Source organism: Eschrichtius robustus, chromosome 13 (assembly GCF_028021215.1).
Source record: "Eschrichtius robustus isolate mEscRob2 chromosome 13, mEscRob2.pri, whole genome shotgun sequence".
Taxonomy (NCBI): domain Eukaryota; kingdom Metazoa; phylum Chordata; class Mammalia; order Artiodactyla; family Eschrichtiidae; genus Eschrichtius; species Eschrichtius robustus.
The window spans coordinates 36,398,901-36,422,926 of NC_090836.1; the positions used below are offsets into that span (position 1 = coordinate 36,398,901).

The 24,026-nt window shown below is 35.6% G+C and overlaps 1 protein-coding gene across 4 annotated transcripts in view; it reads right to left on the minus strand.

Moving 5' to 3' along the window:
- Positions 1-24,026, minus strand: part of ADAMTS20 (ADAM metallopeptidase with thrombospondin type 1 motif 20) — a 194,526-nt gene that overhangs the window by 92,616 nt on the left and 77,884 nt on the right. For 3 of the 4 annotated variants that reach the window (XM_068561132.1, XM_068561129.1, XM_068561130.1), the window contains exons 8-16: positions 19,215-19,320; positions 17,239-17,385; positions 15,216-15,357; positions 13,520-13,624; positions 8,776-8,921; positions 7,394-7,575; positions 7,159-7,295; positions 4,951-5,068; positions 2,522-2,617 (exon numbers count right to left, since the gene is read on the minus strand). In XM_068561132.1, coding sequence (XP_068417233.1) covers positions 2,522-2,617; positions 4,951-5,068; positions 7,159-7,295; positions 7,394-7,575; positions 8,776-8,921; positions 13,520-13,624; positions 15,216-15,357; positions 17,239-17,385; positions 19,215-19,320 — 1,179 coding nt within the window. The remainder of the gene's footprint in view (positions 1-2,521; positions 2,618-4,950; positions 5,069-7,158; positions 7,296-7,393; positions 7,576-8,775; positions 8,922-13,519; positions 13,625-15,215; positions 15,358-17,238; positions 17,386-19,214; positions 19,321-24,026) is intronic. The other variant, XM_068561131.1, reaches the window with a different exon arrangement.

Here is a 24,026-nt window from a genome sequence, read left to right on the forward strand (position 1 = left end):
TAATTTTTCTTTCTGAGAAGATCATCTTCCACAAGGCGTGCAGCTCTGGGAGAGACACACAAGAAGCGGGAAAACAGAAAGAAGTCATGCACGGGCCTGCAGACAGATCAGCTAAATCAATCCTGGTCATCCATGGTGAGGAAAGAAAGGGCAGCCAGACTGCTGCAGCATTCCGTTAATGCTTATCTTGGAAAAAATGTACAAAGCTTCAACACTCTAGGGTCAGTGTTCTAAAAGGCCATGCCTCTCCACTCTTCTCTCTGTAAACATCTGGATCTTCTTCATGGCAAGGCACTCATCACTACTCACGCATACGTGAGTGACTGCTTTTCAGAATCCTCCTACCCCCCTCTCTGTTCTTACCCCTTCTTATTCTCTCTTTTTCCCCAATGACAGGTATTAATATCAGCCTATCAAATATGCATCCGTATGTCTATCTATATACTAATATTTACATATGTATATAATAGAGTATGTAACAGTATGTATTCATGATTTGTTACTTTTTAAATGCAAAAAATACATGGTGTTCACAGTGGTGTGGTAGTAAAAAGACCACAGAATTTGGTATTACAACAACTGCTTTAAATTCAAGTTGTTCCAATTAATTACTATGTGATCTTGGATAAACTACTTGTTTCCTAATTGAATAACAGGAATAATAAAAATTCTTACCTCACAGGCTTTTAATCGGAATCAAATTTGGAAAGTGTTTGTAAAAGTGTATAAACTATAAAAAAGCACTGTGCTTTTTTTTTAACTTTCAAGAGGATATATGATATTTTAAATTTTGCACTAATAAAAACCCCATATTAATAAAATATATTTTTTGTTGCTTTACTTCTCAGTGGAATAACTGTTTTGGAAAACATTTGTTTGGTCTTCCAGGGAACCCCACCCAAAGCGTACAAATTACCTATGATTAAACTTACTAAATACTACACACCTCAAAGCAACCATGAAGGGATTACTGCCAAAGACATTTGGTGTTTCTGTGTCTGTATGGACTATTGTGATTGTCTTTATACATTACACTGAATTCAATGAAGAACCAATAAAGTTCCATATTTATCCTATAAAATGAAAATCTGGACATTATCAGAAGTGGATAGGCCTATTTAAGGGACTACCAGTTACATTAAAATTAAGGGAAATAAACAAAACTTTACTGAGAAAAATTGTATACATTTCATTATTTTTAGTTACCAAAGCAAATTTCATAAATATAAATATTTTACAAGTCCTTTCTAATGACTTCACATGTTTACTTTGCTCACTCCAATTTAGATTTTGATATTTCCATTAGTAGTTCTTTTACAAAGTATAGTGATACTTTATTGGTGAACATTTCCAATTTTTAAACTTGGGCAGAACCAAATATCTATATTTGGATCCTAAGAGCGACATATTAAGTTATCTACAATACGGTAGCATATATCTATGTATATGCAAAAGAAAAAGAATTGCAACTAAATGTAAAAAGTTAAAACATTTACATTTGATTTTCTTTGGGAAATTTTTTGCATTTTTTTATAGAGGTGAAATTGACACAACATAGAATTAACCATTTTAAACTGCAGAATTTGATAGTACTTAGTACATTCACAATGTTGTATAACCACCACCTCTACTTAGTACTAAAACTTTTTCATCATCCCAAAAGGAAAACCTGCATCCATTCAGCAGTCATTCTCTTTACAATTGACTCTATAATGCCAAATATAATTCTTGAGATAAATTGTTCATCATATATTCAGATTCCAAGTTAGAAGCGTTGATTACTTGAGCCAATATTTCACATTTCATTAATGTGAAGCAGGTACTTTCTCACTATCAGCTTTGCATCACCAGTTTGGTGAATTATGAATTAGTCAATATTAAGGTATTTATCAGACACAAAGAAAAGGTTTGTAAAGCATTCTTTTCATCTCTGGGCCTAAGTGAAATTCTTTGACCCTAAAAGCTAATTTCCAAAAATAAACAACAACTGCAATTTATACTCTAGAATTAGCTAAAGGACAATACACTATGACTATACTCATTAACATCTAAAAATATGAAACCATAGTTCTCTTTCTGCCTTTCTGTAACATAAGAGCTTTGTAAAAGTTGTATTTAAAGACTTTTGCTACATGGTAAAGACATTTAAGAAAATTCTTTAAAACATTTAACCCCGAAGAGGTCTATAATTAATTTTAGATAAAGATAGAAGAGGATTTTATTCTAAATACACACACAACTTTAACTGAATATAACCTCTGGTTTTCTAAAACACCCTCATGGGAAAAAAAGTTTAATTTACTTTCCAGAATTTAGCTCAGGATTTTTAAAATAGGATATGGTGTGTAGCTCAAAAAGAAATCACGCATAGGGAGTCAGATGACTTAAGCTCAGTGTGAACTGAAATTGCATGTTTCTTCAAGGCGCTCTTCTTGCCTTCCAAGAATTTACAACACCCACAGACCTCCGTGAAATTGCACACGAACCACATACTGGCTGCTGTTTAACTAAAAATGTTTACCCAGGTAATTGTCATCTTCTGGTTTTCCAGAGTAGCTGTGCTGAAGAATATCAATGTTTGTTGCTCCTGGGGGAATCTTTACAACGACATTATAACCTGCAATAGAAGTTTACACATGTTAACTTTCACAAAAAGCAGAACGGCCAGGAGGCTAGTACTGCTGAAAGAAAAATCTGAATAGCATAGCAGACTTAATTTCATTTTATCTTTGAAAGATGATATCATGCTTATTCTTTTTGAATCAATGCCTTATATAAATTACTAAGGATTAAGAAAAAGTGGTTGTTGTCTAGAAATACACAGCCTGGGATTCTTAAAGTGCATTTCTTAATTTCTCTTACTTCTAAAATTCTGAATATAGAATAAGAATGAAACTAGTATTTTAGCTCCTGAACTATTTAGTACACATATTCATTTTAAAATTTGACCAATACTTTTATATCTTATACTTCCTAATGGGGAAAAAAATTCTAAATGCTATTCACAAGTCCAGGAGATATAAAAATAGTTGGTCATTGCTATATGTGTACACAGACTCAGTGAACAGCAAAATAATGAAAGTTGAAGAGAAACATTTTTCTTAAGCTTTTAGGTTCTAGTGTAAGCAAGAATCCCTATAGCTAACCCCCAAATTTTACATTATTTTGTAAAGTCTACTAACAAATTATCAAGAGAAAAGTAAAAAGATTACTCAAGAGAAATGAAAATATTTCTGTTTTATGAGACCAAATTCAACAACACTGGCACTTCTCAAAAGATGAGGAAACACTATATCAAATATACATTAAACAAGAAGCAACGTTTTTCCTGCACTAAAACCACTCATGTCAGTTTTCCAAATACTCTCAGGTTTTAAGTCAACAATTAATTTTGCTCTAGTGATATTATTCTAAGTTTCTCCTTTCCCTTTTTAGGATTTTCCTCTTTTATTTAATACATAAACAAAAGGAGATAGAATTTTTCGTATGAACTGACTTGATAAATATAGAATGAACTTAAGAAAAGGAAGTTTTAAAAGAGCTTACGTTTGAAACCATGATATGAGATTACCTTGCATGTTTTTAGAGCAGCCTTATTTATTTATATCTCTTTAAGATATCACATTTAAAGTAACAAATGGTCTGATGATTCTGTATACACTATATGCATATTGGGTGTAGGTTATAAGCCTACAAAAATAATTTTGACTCATGATATTTTCACTATAAAATACCCCTACCAGCTCCACTATTTATGTCTTTGCTATTTTTTCAAGAAAGCATTCCTAGGCATTGCAAATGTGACAAAATGAAGGCTACCACCAGGGGGCAGTAATGTGACAAACGCTATTCAGACCCTACACATGAGTTTAAGATCTTTTTCCGTTTGCAAACTGATTAATTCATAGTACAATTTTGTCAAGGTTAAATATATGATCCTAATTTGGCGCATGTGGTTTTACAAAGAAAAAAAAAAAGTTTTTCAGTGAATACAGACCAGACTTTGATAAATGTGTGCCAATGGTTATAAAAGGGGATCAAATATTTACGGCTCCCGTGAAATAATGAATCATAATAACTAGAAAAATAATGTCAAATTATCTAGTAACTCAGATTCATAAGCACGACCAGAGTATGAAATGTACTATGCTTCTCATATAGATAAAAATATAAATTGTGTTTTAAACTATACTGCTTTAATTGAAGCAATTCTTACTTAAACTACTTTCAAAAATAGGTGAATGCAATTTAAAGCTGAACAATAAAGCTGTAATAAAAAATACATTTTTACTTTGCAAGGAAAGTTTAAAAAGGCTGCTTTTCATTACCATAAAAAGAAAAAACGTTTTCTCAGAAAGTTTAACGGAAAATGTCTGACATATTGTATTCTCATAATAATTTTGAAGAAAAATGAAACCATGGCCAAACATCAATTATATCTGTAATCCAGATACTTCCCGAAAAATCAAATGTAACACTAATTCCAAATTAGCATTGAAGTTAGTGGTTTCATCCTTCACCTTCAATCCGTTTCAATATATCATCAATATGAAACACAATAGATAGGCCAGGTCATGCACGAAAAAATGTGGTTCAAATGATTAAAAATAATTGAAAGCGAATTTCCTGGAAAAAGTATAAATAAATACAATACAAATTACAGGAAGAGCAGTAAAAACATTTCTTTAACTGGGGGACTATTCACACACCATTGTCAAACTGCACCGCATTTACTCTAATAAATGCACCTAACAAATTTTTAAGGATCAGATTTGTCTTAAAGCAGGTAAATTCATTAATTCAATGATACATCTGGTATAAGATTTAATTAATCATTATGAACTAAGGTACAGAATAGACAAAACAATAACAAGCCATTACTATTATTCCTTCATTATATACTCCACTATTATACCCAAAGAGAAAATTAGAAAGAACTACACAGCTCACCATAATGCGCACTGTTGAAGGCGCCTGCCATTGTCCTGCATGAGGAGTTATCCCCACCACACACTCCACATCTGTCTCTCCTGGCCTTGGAGTTTAATACGTGATCACAGCCAGCTTGCTTCAAAATACAATAATTACAATGAACATCATAAAAAGGACTAATGAAAAGCATGGTGCTTTAAAAACAAAGTTCTTTTCAAAAATATTCTTTCAGTTAATAGGAGATTCAATACAACAGGGTTTTTTCAGAATACTGATCTTGTTTGTACACCAGTATTTTCACACATCTGTTCACATGGTTGAAAAAGCAGTGTTTTTTAAAGGGTCATCCACATACTTCCTGCATCAAAATCACATGGCGTGGGATTTAAAAAGACAGATTCCCAGATTTTCTGAGTTAAAATCCTTGGAGGTAAAAACCTAGGAATCCACATTGTAACAAACACCGACAGTGATTCAGACATCCGTCATTTGAAAATCACTCTTTAAATACACGTAATTCAAAAGGGACAAAAAGTAAGCCATTACAATAACTCCAAAAAGATGTCTTTCATGATTCACTTTTTTCACTCATGACCTTAGAACTCCGGGAATTAAATGAGCACGTTTGAAAGAAACAATTTACTTCTTTAAAATTAATACCTAGCATAATAAACAGTGATTATGAAAAAGAATGAATAAATAAATAAAGGTGAAAGTATACATGGTTTGTTCTAGGGCTTTGAAAGAACAAGTGCAGCCCTTCTCCACACCGATGGTGTCCTCTGCATACATTGCAGTAACGTTTAGTTCTTTGGAATATTCCTTTAAATTTAGTGATCAGGAAAGGAAGAAAAATTCATAAGCCTCATGACTTTTTATTCACAAGGCAAATATTTCCAAAATGAGAATTTCATCCAGATATTTTCTGAAAGTAACATGCATCTTTATGTTCAGATACTTGTCATATTTTTTCATGGTCTCTGACTTCCTGCTGTTAATTTAGATAAAACAAGTTTTTCAGGCCACCAAGTACCCTTTTTCTAGTATTTAGTCTATTCCCAAAGTGTAATTTAAGTTTCTCTGAACATCTCATTAGCCCTTTGGGTGCCAGGCCTTTCTCACCTAGGTAACTGGTAATAGATGTTTGGTTATAGGGAGAAGAAATTGGTCCTATTAAGTTCCACTTAATGAAAGGAATGAGTTCACAAGACGACATTTGTATTCTTTAGACAGCATTCACTATCCTAGTTCTCAAACTCACCATCCATTTTTAAGATCACCATCTGCAATTTGCATGCTTTAATTCAGGGGCTCATCTGCTCTCACCTAGAATCCTGCTAAATGGCCTACCTAACTCCAATTTCCTAACAACCCAGTATATTCTGAAGATTCTGACATGCAAATCGAATCACATCTCTTGCTTAACTCTAAATCCTTGGATTTCCAAGGACTTCAGGAAAAAATTTCATATAACAACCATCAGCTGGTAGCTACCTCCAACCCTGGCCCCTTACTTCTTCACCTTTCTAAACCTACTTACCCTGATAATTAGCTCCAGACTCACACCCTCCAAGAGCATTCCCCAAATCCTTTACCCACCTCCCCACAGAACAAGACACTCCTCCTACATCGTCCCCAGGCCACCTTGCAGATGAGCCCATAGCACTGGATTCTAATTGTGTGTGTGCCTATCTCCCCCACAAATCTGTGTCCACGTTGGCGGTAGGTGCTCTGTTCCATTCTTTCATCTTGGTGACTAGAACGGTATGTGACATCTAGCAGGTATTCGGTAAAAGTTTGCTGAATGTAGTAAGAAGTAAGAGAACGGAGAGAGGGAGGGAGGATATCACTGCTTCTAACACTGAGGGGAAAAATGTCACCACAGAAGGGTCACGCTCGAAGTAGAAAAAGGACTTTACAACCCTTGGGTCCTAATACGTTCTATCTTTTTAGGAAGCTGACCTCATCTTTCATCTTGATTTTAAGTGCCACAGGCAAAACAAAATCAGCAAACTCATCTTACTGCTTCGTGAGTCACTCCTAATGACGGAGAATGGCCTAGTAACAGCCTCCTAACCATGTTCCTATAGACAGCCCGGTAACAACCAAGGATGCTGCACTGAATTCGCAAGAATGTATCTGAAGTCATAGAAGTAATATTTGGTTAGACTTACAGAAGGAAAATAGTACTCTGAAAGTCATTTTAAATGTAGTAAGTTTACTTACCCGACACAGACCTTGAACACAGATGTCATTTGTTTCAGTTCCACAAGGAGTACCGTCGGCAACCCTGTCCTTCAACTGGTAGAAGTTAGTGGTTCCAGCCACCCGACAATACAGTTTACAACGATCTTTCATGGCAACTGTAAGAAAAAGTCAAATTCTGGGTGTACGATAACACAGCTATGTGTTCCTATGTCTCAAAATTTTTTACATTAAAAAAAATATTCTAATTACTTACTCCCACTATACTTTGGAAGCCACCTCACATTAGGGGACAGACCATGGATGTTGAAATGTTTACCATCAAAATCAGAGCACTGCTTCTCACGAAAGTCCTGCTTGCCTTTTGGACATGAATCAGTGTTACATGATCGAAATTTCATCCTGCGGCCCACACAGTACATTCCTCCGTTTCTTGGCCTAGTCAAATTCATTACATTGTAAAGCACATCAGTACAAGATTATTTCTGCCATTTACTTCTAAAACTCTTCCATTCCTTTCCAGGATCTGGAAAACCACTGATGTCCCACTAACACTTTTTGTTTTTAACAGAAGTATGTAACATGGTTGTGAAGCAATTCTGTGGTTAATGAACTGTAGAAAATACATTTTAACATGGACACTGTGGCCTGGAGGGCAGAAATGATGTCTTATTCACGACTAGATTAACTAACAAGGACCTAACTAATGATGGGGATTTGTTTTAAAACCTCAAAAAAAGGGTTTCTTCATTTTGGAGGTGGGGGGACACATACAGTGAGCCAAAGATGATCAGAAAGGAAGATGGTAACATGTTAAATTTTAAAAGAAGTATATATGCCTCTTTGTTGTGTATATCCTACTTATCATTCAGTTCAAAGAGTTTCATGGTATCAATCTATAGCCATCTATCTCTATATCAACTTATGCTGGAACGTAAAAACTCTTTTGTCAGTGTTTTTCTTTTAATATGAAGACTTTCAGCATAATTTAGCTTTTCAAAAATTCAAATAAACTAAGTCGGATTTTATTCAAAGTATGTCACATTTCTGCATTTAAAAGTCTTTATATATATAACATATAACAACAGAAACATTATTTTAAAATTTTTATGGAATCCCTAAATTCTTTTAAATAGTTTGGTGAGCAGGACCTGTGCTTCAGTACTTATTCAAACTAAAGACACTGAAGCATCTATAACATGAAAAGAAGAGAAAGAAAATATGACATGACAGATTATACCAAACAGTAAAAATATGGTAACAAAACTACATATTTTATCCAGGAAAGCCAAAACATAGTTGAAAGGGGCCAGGATCTTTCAATCGAAGCACAGTAAAAGTAAAAATGCCGTTATATTACCATCATTATTGACAACTATTTCTCAAATTTACACCAAATCAAAAACGAAAGAAAACGGCTTGGTCTTGATTCAAATTCTCAAGACTATTTTAATTTACTTTTTGTTTAAGGTCTGAATCTACCAAGATATAAAGTAACATGGCTTAAAGTACTCCAGAAGTTTTCTGAATCTCAGAAACTTACAGACTGACCTCCAGTTTTAGAAGTGAATGAAATTGATGTTTACTTTCTGGTGCCTTGAGATAATCTTAATTTACAGTGACATAAAAAAGACATACTCGGGCCGATTACAGAGCCTGGTTGTGCTTTTGATTCCACCTCCACATGTTCTTGAACAGGAACTGTAAGGTCCCCACGGTCCCCAATCGCCATCTACAGGACGTGTGTCCATTTCTTTGTTTACACATAGCCCATGGTGGCAATGCTATAAAAATAAAACAAAAGGAAATGATTCATGCATTATCTAATTAGGACATCGCAATAATAATAACAATATCACAAAGATCAGTAGAAAAAAAGGTACACAATTTTAAGCAAAATGTTATCAATTCAGAAATGAGATTACATATGACACCACTTTGTGAATATTTCCTGAGTATCTACTGAGCAACTGTAAAATGATCGACAGAAGGCAAAAAAGAATAGGAAATTTACCTTGCCTATGAGATCTAGAGTCTCATTGGAGAGGGAAGACCTACACATATGGGGAAAACTTAAATAGTATAATGAAAAATATTTTTGAAAAAGAAGCAAACAAATATTTGTTAATATGGTATTTGTCCACGCTTCTATTTTTTATGCAAAGATATCTATCACTCTCCCATGCCTTAAGCTAACTTTCTGCTCTATCTCATTCAAAGTCTCAAAGATCACTCCATCCCTTGCTTTCATCAAGAAAGTGGAAATGTACAAAAGAACCTGCCCAAAATCTCCCACCATCCCTTCTACCCACCCTTTGTGCCCTCCATTGGAACAAATCATTCAATATGAGAAAGCCATTATAAAAGTGAACAAAAACAAACTCTCAGAATAGAATATACTACGTGCATGTAAATTTTGTGGGCATCTTCCAGAAACATTTAAAGATTCCTTGTATGTTCCTTATTTATTTATGTATTTCTAAGACATCAAAGCATGAAAAAGAATGTTATACTATTCACCATGTAGTAAAATTAACTCATCATCAGATGGGTTCAGCATGTCTTCATGCAAATAGATTTACTACCAAAAGCATTTAACAGACATCTCACATGTAAGATAGTCACAAGATAAAGGAACTAGAGGAGAGTGTTAAGGCCAAATTACAGGATATTTGTTTAAATTTTCCTTTAATAACAGGTCCATTTAATACTGAAAATGGCTAATGCATAGGGGCTCACTATTTTTAATTGATTTTTTTAAAAAGGGAATTTATACCTATCATGAACCACGTTTTATCCCAAATGCCACCTCTACCTTTAATCTACATGGGCTTTATAGTAGGTTTCAGTATCTCATCATATTTACCTGAATTCCAGCAAACCCATGCCCTCCATACCATATCACCGGGGGAATATTTAAGTGGCTAATAAGCAAATGAAAAGATGCTCAAAATTGATAATAATCAGGATAAGGCAAGTTAAAATCACAATGAAATTCTATTTTGCACCCATCTAGAATGTCTAAAATTTTGTTAAGGCTAACACTATCAAAAATGGGCAAGGAATGCAAAGCGACTCAAACTTTCATATTTACATTGCTTGGTAAGTCTAAAATGGTTCACATATTTTGGAAAATTGTTTGGTACTTTCTTATGAAGTTAAACACACACCTACCCTATGACCCAGAAATTCTACTCTAGGTATTTACTCAAGAGAAATGCAAACATATGTTCACAAGAAGACTTATACAAGGATGCTCACAGCAGCTTTATTTTATTCATAAAAGCTAAAAACTGGTAATGACCCAAATATCCATCAACAGGAAAATGGCAAACAAATTATGGTGCAGCTGAATTACACTGCAACATAAAGGAATGAAGTACTGATGCACACAACAATTTGAATGAAACTCCAAAACATTATGTTGAAAAAAAGCAGCTTGACCCACTCGCTCCTTGCCAAGACAGAGTATACTGTAGAGTTTCATTTACTTAAAATCAAGAACACACAGGAGATGGGGCAAAGATGGTAGACCCTGAGCTCACCTCCTTCCATGGGCACACAAAAATTGCAACTATTTACAGAGCAACTATCAATGAGAATTACCTGAAGACTAGCAGAAAAGATCTATAACTACAGATATAAAGAAGGAACCACAACGAGATGGGTAGGAGAGAACATAGTACAGTTAAGATCCACACCCCTGGGTAGGCAACCCACGATCAAGAGGATAATTACAATTGCAGAGGTTCTCCCCAAGGACCCAGAGGTCCAAAACCCACATCAGGCTCCCCAGACTGGGAGTCCTGCACTGGGCAGACGAGCCCCACAATGTCTGGCTTTGAAGGCCAGTAAGGCTTACTTGCAGGAGAGCCAGAGGGCTGTAGGAAACAGAGACACCACTCTTAAAAGGCACACAAAAAATCTCATATGCTCCAAGACCCAGGGAAGAAGCAGGAATTTGAAAGAAGCCTGGGTCAGACCCACTTGCTGACCTTGGAGAGCCTCCCAGAGAGGGAGAAAGCAACTGGGACTCACCCTGGAAACACAGACTCTGGCAGGAGACATTTTAGGGAGCTCATCCTACCACAAGGACACTGGTACTGGCAAGCACCATTTTTAATCCTCCTGCTAGATTATTAGCATCAGGACCTGGCCCCACTCACCAGGCTGCTGGCACCAGTCCTGGAATGCCCAGCCCCTAGATCCCCAGAGACTTGCAGCCAGTCACCAGACAGAGCTCCACCCACCAGGGGGCGGGAATCAGCCCTGGTACCCCCTGGGCCCTGGCCCCACCACCGGCTGGCCTACATGGACTCTGGGACGAACAGGGCCCTGCAGCCATGGACCTGGAACAGATTCAGCACACCAGTGGACCAGCACTAGCCCTGAGACGTCCTGGGCCTTAGCCCACCTACCAGCAAACTGACCAGCTCTAGGACCCCCAGGCCCCACAGTTAGAGACCCCAGAACCCAGCTCCACCCACCATGGGCCACCACTAGCCCTGGGACCAGATTCACCCACTAATGGGCAGGTACCAGTGCCTGGACTCCCTGGACCCCACGGACACCATCCCTGGGAAGCACCATGGCCCCGCAGCCAGCTGTCCTGGGATCCAGCCCCACCCACCAGTGAGCTAGCACCAGGACCAAGCCTCTCCTAACCATGCAGCCAGCCGCACCAGAACCCAGCCATACCCACAAGTGGCCAGCAGCCTCCGCACAAGGCAGAACCTGGCAACGAACAAGACCAAGACGACTCAAATCATATCAAGCATCTTTTCTGACCACAATCCTATGAGACCTGAAATCAACTACAAGAAAAATATTGTAAAATACACAAACATGTGGAGGCTAAACAACACGCTACTAAACAACCAATGGGTCACTGAAGAAATAAAAAGTACCTAGAGACAAATGAAAATAAAAACACAACAATCCAAAATCTATGGAACGTAGCAAATGCAGTTCTAAGGGGAATGTTTGTAGCGACACAAGCCTACCTCAGGAAACAAGGATAATCTCAAGTAAACAACTTAACCTTATACCTAAAGGAACTAGGGTAAAAAGAACAAACAAAACTCAATGTTAGTAGAAGGAAAGAAATCATAAAGGCCAGAGAAGAAATTAATAAAATAGTTACAAAAAAATAATAGAAAAGATCAATGAAACTAAGAGCTGGTTCTTTGAAAAGATAAACAAAATTGATTTATTCAGACCCATCAAGAAAAAAAGAGAAAGGGTTAAAATCAATAAAATCAGAAATGAGATTGGAGAAGTTACAACTGACACCACAGAAACACGAGGGATCCTAAGAAATTACTATAAATGATTATATGCCAATAAAATGGACAACCTAGAAGAAATGGACAAATTCCTAGAAATATACAATCTCTCAAGACTAAATCCCAGGAAGAAAAAGAAAATATAAAAACACCAGCTCATGAAGTTCACTAGTAACGAAATTGAATCAGTAATTTAAAAAACTCCCAACTAACGAAAGTCCAGGGCCAGAGGGCTTCACAAGTGAATTCTACCAAACATTTAGAGAAGAGTTAACACTTATTCTTCTCACACTATTCCAAAAACTTACAGAGGAAGGAATGCTTCCGAATTCATTCTACAAGGCCAGCATCACACTGATACCAAAACCAGACAAAGATATCACAAAAAAAGAAAATTACAGACCAGTATCACTGATGAACATAGATGCAAAAATCTTCAACAAAATATTAGCAAACTGAATTCAACAATACATTAAAAGGATCATACACCATGATCAAGTGGGATTTATCCCAGGGATTCAATCGTTCCATATCCGCAAATCAATCAATGTAATATACCACATTTCATTATCTTGGTGAACCCTATCACTTGACATCATGTTGGCAGATTTAGATAAGTTCATGACTGATGATAGAATGGCAAAGATGTAGTATGGTAGGCAGTTTATCTTGCAGTACAATGTATTTTAAACATTAACACCAATAAAGATCTGAAGAAGCCACTTAAAACTTTCAATTATACTTATCTGAAGTTTTAGGATAAAACGTATGCAATGGTAACATCCTTGAATTTGGGGGGTTTGCTGTAATATCTATGGCTAGACTCATTTTTAATAACAGGAATATAATATGCTTAGATAACTAAATATCCATGTTATTATGTAACTATAATATCCATCTGCTAGATCTTGAAAAAAAAGGGTAAAATTAAAATTTTAATTCACTTGACAACATACTACATCAAACAAATATGGCAAAAACATTAATTCAACTCGCAGAACAAAAGTTGACAGCGAAAAGGAAGAATGCTGAAACGCAGAGCAATCGCATCCTTGGATAATCTCTTGATACAAGACTCACCCTTCGAGAAAACCTACCATCCCAGGACCACAGTTTGTTCCATCTGCCAGTGGCATGTGTTGAGTGCGACAGCCCTTGTGAACTCCTTCTGCACTCGTGCACCAGAGACGCCTGCATTGTTTCTGCAGAGTAAGAAAAGGCAGGCAAGCAAGAGTGAAAATAACATTGTAACCACGGAATCAATTCAGTATCATGCATTGGTTTATAAGCTGATCTTAGGTACTTCCTGGTTTCATGGTCAGAGCCGGAAATAATCAGTAAACAAATCTTTGCTAAGTCAGTCCTAGTCATCGATTTTCCTCTAAACACATAAAATGGCAACATTTTATGTTTTAAAACTTTTGGATTATCATCAAACACTGAACAATGGAAGAGATGTCTTGAAGTAGAAGTATTCAAAATTATGTGAGACATTTTTCTCTCTTTGCAAGACATTTTTCTAAAGGACTTTTTGTTGTTAAATGTTATTCACAAGGAGTTTCCAAAAGTCCCTTTTGATCCAACAGTGGAATGTATGAATAATGTGCACAGAAATATTGTATAATGTATACTGGTTTCCTATTTTGTGAATATAATGCATACTTTCAACTTTTGAACAAAGAGTTCTGAAGTTTTCACAAGATAGGAAAATTCACAGAGGCTCACAGGAGCTATACCCAAGATAATCTCTTTCTGTTTCTGAATTTAAATTCAAAGTTCATTCAGTACCTAAGTCAGGCAGGAAAGAAATGTATCTTTTATAACAAAAAATTAAGGTAAATCTTCCCCCCTCCAAAGTAGATGTTTAAAAGCTTATAAAATTTGTGATTATAAACTTAAGATTTTAGGAATAATATTCACTGTACGGAACATGCTTTGTATGTCCCTGTGGTCACTGTTAAGTAACTTTCATTCATTCATTTATTCATACATTCCTTCATTCATTCACACATTCATTTATTCATTCATTCAACATGCAGTAAGCATTTATTTTCTGGTGCCTATTATGTGGCAGACCCTGAACTGCACCCTGGGGATATTTAAATGAATAAATAAGGCTGGATTCCTGGTCCAATGGTCCTCACTATCGAGTAGTATAGTAAGCAATTTAGCAAAGTTTTATACAGGAATGAAGAAAATGGAATGAGTATTCTGCTTGGAAAAGTAAGGCATGGATTCACCAAAGTAGTGACATTTATTCAAACTAAATCCTAAATTTAATTTACCCTCAAAATAAGGTAAAATCTTGGTTATAGATTCAGTAAAAATGTTAACTCAGCTATTTCGGTGGAAATTTAAAGCATCTAACCTGTGAAAAATCCTCAAAATAAATTATAGAGTAATGGTTTAATGAAAACTAAACAAGACCCAAATTTCATTCCTTTGGATTCAAATCTGTATAAATTAAAATGTAGTCTCTGAGATTCCTGGGGCCTTTAATACAATTCATTATCAAAACACTTATATTTTCTTCTCCCACCCACAAAACAACATCATTTGAAAATAACTATTTGAATGCTTTTAATTTTCAGTAACCTCTCTGTGACTCTGTTTTCTGACTGGGGATACTTTTTTAAACCTCTTCTTGACAAACACTAAATTTTTCTAATACTTAAAAATTTTTAAGATATATTCAGCACACTGTCTGTCCAAGAGAATAAATGTACATTTTGAAATGTAGTCAAACTACAACTTTATGGTAGTTTTCAAACAAAAGGACATAATTTTTCTTACCAAATAGGGACACACTTGTGATCCAAGACCAAACATAAGTTCACATTGCTTGTTTACATCATACATTGATCCAGGAAGTTGTGAAGACAGATCGTATATTCTTCCATTTGGTTTGTCAAGGAGGCATTCCCCATGACCAGTACTGTAACAATGACAGAAAACAAAGTATTGTGAATACATATGGATGCATTTCAGTATAAGATTCTTTATCACATTTTCTATAGCTCTGCACTTTCAAAGAGACTATCAGTATTTTTTTCATAATTTAAAAACCAACTCACATGGAAGTCAGTATGAAAACCTCAGTCCTTTATAAAGGACATTTTATGTGTTTGTTCTCATTTGATCCCCACAACTGCCTTAAAGGTAAACATTTTTAAAAAAGAATAGCAAATAAACAAAAATTCATCACAATAGCATGTTTGAAACATACATTCCTATTTTGATCACACTACACTTTTGGTCTGCTTTGCTATCCAATAGCAATGCCCTATATCTAATGTCCAAATTGTCAAAATGTAAAAAGTAAAGTTTTCAGATCATCTGAGAAAGTACATTGATAGCTCTAAGTGACAACAAAACAAAGGAATTTCCAAAAGTGTTATGTGGTCTCCATCTCAAAGAGGTTTTTTAGGAAAAGAATGTAAAGCAGAGTCAATAATGTCAGCTTTGGGAGTTTGCATTTGGGTCTCATCACTTCCCAGAATGCATGGTGTGAACAAGTTATTTAGCCTCCCTGAGCCTAAGTCTCCTTATCTGTAAATTGAGAGTGGTAGTGTCTACCTTGCAAATTGCTATTAAAGTATATGATATAACATCTTTAAGGAGTTAGAAAAGTGGTAGATAGTGGTGAAAATGTGTATTTGTTATTCCTAGTTTGTCACATGATAGATAGTCTGCAGAAAACTTTGTGAAAATGTTCAGCCATTCTAATTGGGTTAAAAGCAGCAATTTATTCAACTGAAATAATTAGAAGAAATATCTTGGGGGGGATTTTTTACGGCTAGAGGGCATATTAAATTTTGTCCCAAAAATGAACATGTAATTTTTAAAATACCCATTGGCTAGAATCATATTACCTCCTTCCAAAAATAAGCACACCCACTAGTATTTTTAATCAATACCTCAGTCAGCAATTGAACAAAGCTATATGCAATCATGTATAGATCAGCAACTGTGTATTGTGCTTTCAAATCAAGTTCCCATACGAGGATAAATAATCACTGCTGATTATAATTAAGGGATATATTTATACACATATATTCCAAAACATGGTTTCATTTATTCCTGTAGTTCTCGTAAAGATAGGTAACTAAAACTGCACAAATTGGTGATTAGAATATGCAGTAGAAAAAAATCAAACAGTATTGTGTTTATAAGAGCTTGGCCTTGCCTTTTGAACAAGTTTCAGTAAGTAGGATAGAAACACCATTTGGATAAGAAGTTGGGAAGCAGAGAAACCTGGTAGGAGTTGAAGAGGCAAGGCAAGAACAATCTGGATCTGCCTCCTGTCTTCAGAGCTGGGAAGAGCCTCCAAAGAACAGGTAAACCTAGAGATTCCATATCCCTTCAGAGAACTATTTGTAATATTCATAGTTTAAATTTAGGTATTCTCTGCCCTTCAAGGGCACCTCAAACTTGAGCTAAACTCCTCTTAAACTATTACCTAGTAGCTTCTGAAAAAATTCAAACACACACAGGGAAGCTTTGATTCCCATGTAGTCTCCCCCTAAAAGAAGTTTTTCCCATAACAGAGAGCCCAAATAATAAAAAAAAATGATAGTTAGATCTGAACTGCACCCCCGCACACCAAAAATATTGGTTAAGAATGAAATAATAAAATTCTTTTCTTGTTTTTTTTTTTCTTTTCTTGTTTTTAAACATCCATTTGTACAGTGAAAGTAAGCTTAAACAATCAAAAACTCAACAGAGATTGAACCACTCTAAAAGAACATACAAGTTTCAAATTTCATAATCTAATAAATGTTCAATTATTTAACTAAAGTAACACAAAATCACTTACTCTAGGAATTCAGTGATATATTTCTGACTACATTTTGACCAGGTCCAAGGACTTGTGTGGTAATTTAAAGTTGGAGCCATTACATGATATTGATGTTTAATTCCAGTTTCCTTACATTTAAAACTATCATCGTGTGGAACATTAAATCTAAAAATAAAAATAAACACTTAAAAAAGAATACTAAAATATGTATACAACATTAGAAACAGATCTCTTATATTTAAAGTATAATCTAAAATGCAGATAAATCTGATTACATCAGGATTTGTACTCTTGACCTCTCCATAAAGTATTGTAATGCTAGGGTTACCTTCATGTTTAGAAGCACATGATGTCTGAGAAACAGTAGATTATAACTTTGATCAGTAGCACAGTCTGTTGATTTGGTATTTGAATTTAAACAATCAAAATATTTGGATTATGGCTCACTTCATCACAATATGGACTTAGCATTAACATAAAAATAACTGTAGTTTCCAACACACATACCCTAGGAGATGTGTGTGGAAAGATTAGGTGAAGGCTCTACCACACTAAATTCCAGACCATTGACTATCACTACAGTATCAAAAAGAAAAAAAAAGACACTTCTTTAATTTCGTATCACTCTATATTTTCCATCTATTTCATATGAAACAGCCTAAGTGCTCTTTCTGGTTTATAATCAATAAGTGATGATTTGATTGAACTGGAATAATAAAAATATTCCTAAAGGGCAACCAAATCTTCACAGCAAGAGCAATGATATTAAATGATTAGCTGGTCAGCAACAAATTCTACACATTCTTTTGAGGACCCCAGTAAAAACTCACATTTAGAAGAAACCACTTGATTCAGATCCTTGCCTGTCGAAATTTGTACTTAAATCAGTATTTTAATTAAACTACTTACCTATATTCTAAAGACACATAAAGAGTTTCTCAGGAAGAAAATAAATGTCTAAGATGGTACCCTCTGCAAGAACACTCTTCTCCTAGTTAGCACCAGTAGTAACCAGAAATCAGTGCTTTCCAGATGTTGCAATGCATGATGTACCTCAGGCAGGTTCCTGATCTGCCCCCACTTCAACAAACAATATAAAAATCTGAGTGTGCATCTTGTGGATGGTCATGAGATATAACCATGCTAAAGGGAACTGAAGAGGCATTAGTTTAATAAAAATGATCTCCACTTGAAATTATTCCAGCTGAATACTCTAATGACGCTAAGCCATGACCAGGAAAAGAAAATGTAGTCAAGAGAGGCAACTCTAGCCTCAATTCCTCATTAGCAGATAACCAAGAAATCAAAGGAGTACTGGGGGTACATTTGGGGTCAATTTTCAGGGGATGAGTTTCAGAGGGGTTTCTGATTTTCTCTGGGAGCTCCAAGGGTATCGTGGGAAATCACGGCCTCCACATTATTAGAGCATAAAACCCCAGTAGAATTTTTAATAATGTAGGAACAGATAGGAGAATCTCAAATTTAAAAAAACAAAAAAAACAAAAAATTATGGAACTGGGAGGAAATTTTTTTTAAATCTTTTAGTAATTAAGGAATTCCCACAGGCCACATCTTCTGCTGGAGCTCTGAGCTATAAAAGCAAGAAATGAATTGGTACTACAAATATTTTGGGGAGTTCCCCAGAACCAGGGGCCCCTGCAGGCCCTCCCATAAGATGGTAGAGCACAGTACCTGGTCATGTATAGGATAACAAGGGATAGAGGCCAGAAGTGCTTGTCATGTAATCCAATACAGTAAATGAAATAAAAGAATTCCCAAGCTCTAGTTCTTTGCTTAGTCTGTTGATCTGTGCAGCCTGTCTGACCTAACATAGATCACAAAAGAGCCAGAGTTAGAATTTCAGGGGTGAAAATTACACTACTAATACTTTATAAAGATATAAAGGTGCTAATTACTCAATTGAAGATGGAATTTTAGACATTTGTGCAATGGTATATAGAAGGCACGTTACTGAGGTGACAGAAGGTACTTACACATGCCCAAGCTCGTGGGCTATGGTAAAGGCAGAACTGAGTCCATTTTCTTCACTAATAGAGCAGCTCCGTAAAGGATCACACAGGGTACCTAATTCTGCTAAACCTGAAAAATTTCACGTTTGTATTTCAACAAAATGGGAAATACCAGAATCATAAAGAAAGCACTAAAGCATTTATCATTGGCATTACTACTTAGAAATGAATGCAATTGACTGTTAATATTGCATGAACGTTTTGTAAGGTGAAGAAAAAAGAATAGAATGATTTGTCTGTAGTTGAAATCTTTTTAGCAAATTCTTGGATTCTTTTCCTGAAGCAAATAATCCAAAATATGGGATAGGCAAACAATTTTTTAAAAAACAGAAAAATGAAAAGAACATTTATTACAGGAAGAATGAAGTTTTAGGCCACATTAGTGTACGTAATAGGAAAGGTAATAAATGTTTAAATTGGTAATAGCAATAATAAAGAAAATAGCACAGAACAATATAAATTATAAATTTTCTTTTATTTTTTAAAGTTTTGAAGCAGCATACAATTATTCAATTACCATATGATAATTAAATGAGTAAAAATATGTTAAAAGCTTAGAATAGTGCCTGAATTTAATATGTGTTAAATAAAACATGATAATGATATAATCACTGGAAGCACTTGATTTTGTAACCACTTCAGCAATGGGAAATGTATCACATGTCAAGATCTAGTCACTCATTTAAATAACAACGTGCAACTCTGCAACTCGAATTGCTGCTGAAAGAAGAAGACAGCATGAACTGGTTGGACACCAAAGACAGCAATAGTTAAAACTGATATAGTCTTTTAGTCTAGAAAAAGAAATTCAAAATTAATGTTCATTATAATAATCCTACTCCATCATCAACCAAGTTAACATTTCATTTTACTTTTCAACATAATACAATGGTTTTTGCTATTGCTAGCCTTCAATATTTGCCTGCAAATTTATCTGCTCTCCTACAATGATTCCTTTCATTAAAAAAAGATTATCATATATAAAATAACCAGTTTCTTACTGTAAAGTTTTGCATTTAGAAATTTCTTAATATAAAATAAATACTTATATTAGCTACTGTGTTTTAGCTCCCTCTTCCTATGTATTCTTTTAATCATAAATGTTTAGTCGTAAATGTCAGAATAAACTGAACACATTTCTTTCATGAATATGCTGGTGTTCCCTTGCCTTCATTAGTATTTTCAATTTGCCTAGTGGCTCAAATCCAGTGTATTCATTTTCAGGGCTGTGTATTTGGAACACAATATTGACTCCATTACCACCTAAACTTTATGTTACATGCTTAAAGATAGATATATTCTAAACTGAACATTTTAGTCACATGATATATCTGTAAAAATATGCATTGCATATGATTAGAGACCACGATCAAATATCTCCATAGGCAAGACCAACAAAAATCAAAGTGAATGTATAGCCTTATGGTACCAAGCAGCCAGCTGAGGGTTTGTGCCTAGATTCACTCATGTTGATTAAGGGTTCTCTAAAACTGGGCAGAGATAGAATAAAGTAGCACAGGCACAAATCTGACACAGATTCCCCATGTTTGGAAGTGCAAGAAGCTACACAGAGTTACCAATCCGTCATGTTAAAGAATAAAAACCATGTTTTAACATACTTTATAAAACATGCTCAGAGACTAAGGCAACAGTACTTGCAAAAGGATATATAAGCAGGAAACCTAGTAATTATTACCAACATCTTGTATTTATCATTAAGAACTATCCTTAGGGTGTGTTCAATTGAGGAGTTAAGAATAAAGGAGCAGCAGCTACTCAGGGGAGGAGTTTTTGGGGCAACAGGAGAAGTATAAGAAAGAAAATCCAACACCAAGAAAACACTGAATCCTCTCCTATGTCGTGTTCTGCAAGTTCCCAAATAGAGGCACTTTTTGGACTCAGAACCCATTGCCTAAAATCCTGGCCGAGTCCCTGGGTGGAGAAAGACCCTGTAAAACATCAATGTGGCTGACAGGGACTTGGTGCTCCAGCCTGGGGTCAGGGCTGAGCCTCTGATGTGGGAGAGCCGAGTTCAGGATACTGGACCACCAGAGACCTCCTGGCCCCATGTAATATCAATCAGTGAGAGCTCTCCCAGAGATCTCCGTCTCAACGCTAAGACCCAGCTCCACCCAACAGCCAGCAAACTCCAGAGATGGAGGTCCCATGCCAATCAACTAGCAAGACAGGAACACAACCCCACCCATTAGCAAAGAGGCTGCCTAAAATCATACTAAGTTCACAGACACCCCAAAACACACCACCAGACGTGGACCTGCCCACCAGAAAGAAAACATCCAGCCCCACCCACCAGAACACAGGCACCAGTCCTCTCCACCAAGCCTACACAAGCCACTGAACCAACCTCACCCACTGGGGGCAGATACCCAAAACAACAGGAACTACGAACCTGTAGCCTGCGAAAAGGAGACCCCAAACACTTACAAACTTGTTTGTAAGTTAAACAAAATGAGAAGACAGAGAAATATGCAGCAGATGAAGGAGCAAGGTAAAAACCCACTAGACCAAACAAATGAAGAGGAAATAAGCAGTCTACCTGAAAAAGAATTCAGGGTAATGATAGTAAGGATGATCCAAAATCTTGGAAATAGAATGGAGAAAATACAAGAAACATTTAAAAAGGACCTAGAAGAACTAAAGAGCAAACAAACAATGATGAACAACACAATAAATGAAATTAAAAATTCTCTAGAAGGAATCAATAGCAGAATAACTGAGGCAGAAGAACGGATAAGTGACCTGGAAGATAAAAGAGTGGAAATAACTACCGCAGAGAAGAATAAAGAAAAAAGAATGAAAAGAATTGAGGACAGTCTCAGAGACCTCTGGGACAATATTAAATGCACCAACATTCGAATTATAGGGGTCCCGGAAGAAGAAGAGAAAAAGAAAGGGTCTGAGGAAATATTTGAAGAGATTGTAGTTGAAAACTTCCCTAACATGGGAAAGGAAATAGTCAATCAAGTCCTGGAAGCACAGAGAGTCCCATAAAGGATAAATCCAAGGAGAAACATGCCAAGACACATATTAATCAAACTATCAAAAATTAAATAGAAAGAAAAAATATTAAAAGCAGCAAGGGAAAAGCAACTAATAACATACAAGGGAATCCCCATAAGGTTAAGAGCTGATCTTTCAGCAGAAACTCTGCAAACCAGAAGGGAGTGGCAGGACATACCTAAAGTGATGAAAGGGTAAAAACTAAAACCAAGATTACTCTACCCAGCAAGGTTCTTAATCAGATTCGATGGAGAAATTAAAACCTTTAGAGACAAGCAAAAGTTAAGAGAATTCAGCACCACCAAACCAGCTTTACACCAAATGCTATAGGAACTTCTCTAGGCAGGAAACACAAGAGAAGGAAAACACCTACAAAAACAAACCCAAAACAATTAAGAAAATGGTAATAGGAACATATATATTAATAATTACCTTAAATGTAAATGGATTAAATGCTCCAACCAAAGATATAGACTGGCTGAATAGATACAAAAACAAGACCCATATATATGCTGCCTACAACAGACCCACTTCAGACCTAGGGACACATATAGACTGAAAGTGAGGGGATGGAAAAATATATTCCATGCAAATTGCAATCAAAAGAAAGCGTGAGTAGCAATTCTCATATCAGACAAAGTCAACTTTAAAGTAAAGACTATAATAAGAGACAAAGAAGGACACTACATAATGATCAAGGGATCAATCCAAGAGAAGATATAACAATTGTAAATATTTATGCACTCAACATAGGAGAACCTCAATACATAAGGCAAATGCTAACAGCCGTAAAAGAGGAAATCGACAGTAACACAATAATAGTAGGGGACTTTAACACCCCACTTTCACCAAGGACAGATCATCCAAAAGGAAAATAAATAAGGAAACACAAGCTTTAAATGACACATTAAACAAGATGGGCTTAATTGATATTAATAGGACATTCCATCCAAAAACAACAGAATACACTTTCTACTCAAGTGCTCATGGAACATTCTCCAGGATAGATCATATCCTGGGTCACAAATCAAGCCTTGATAAATTTTAAAAAACTGAAATCGTACCAACTACCTTTTCCAACCACAACACTATGAGACTAGATATTAATCACAGGAAAAAAACTGTAAAAAACACAAACACATGGAGGCTAAATGATATGCTACTAAATAACCAAGAGATCACTGAAGAAATCAAAGAGGAAATCAAAAAATACCTAGAAACAAATGACAATGAAAACACGAGGACCCAAAACCTATAGGATGCAGCAAAAGCAGTTCTAAGAGGGAAGTTTATAGAAATACAAACGTACTTCAAGAAACAAGAAAAATCTCAAATAAACAACCTAACCTTACACTTAAAGCAATTAGAGAAAGAAGAACAAAAAACCCCCCAAAGTTAGCACAAGGAAAGAAATCATAAAGATCAGATCAGAAATAAATGAAAAAGAAATGAAGGAAACAATAGCAAAGATCAATAAAACTAAAAGCTGGTTCTTTGAGAAGATAAACAAAATTGATAAACCGTTAGCCAGACTCATCAAGAAAAAAAGGGAGAAGACTCAAATGAACAGAATTAGAAATGAAAAAGAAGTAGCAACTGACACTGCACAAATACAAAGGATCATGAGAAATTACCACCAGCAACTATATGCCAATAAAATGGACAACCTGGAAGAACCAGACAAATCCTTAGAAAAGCACAACCTTCTGAGACTGAACCAGGAAGAAATAGAAACTATAACAAGACCAATCACAA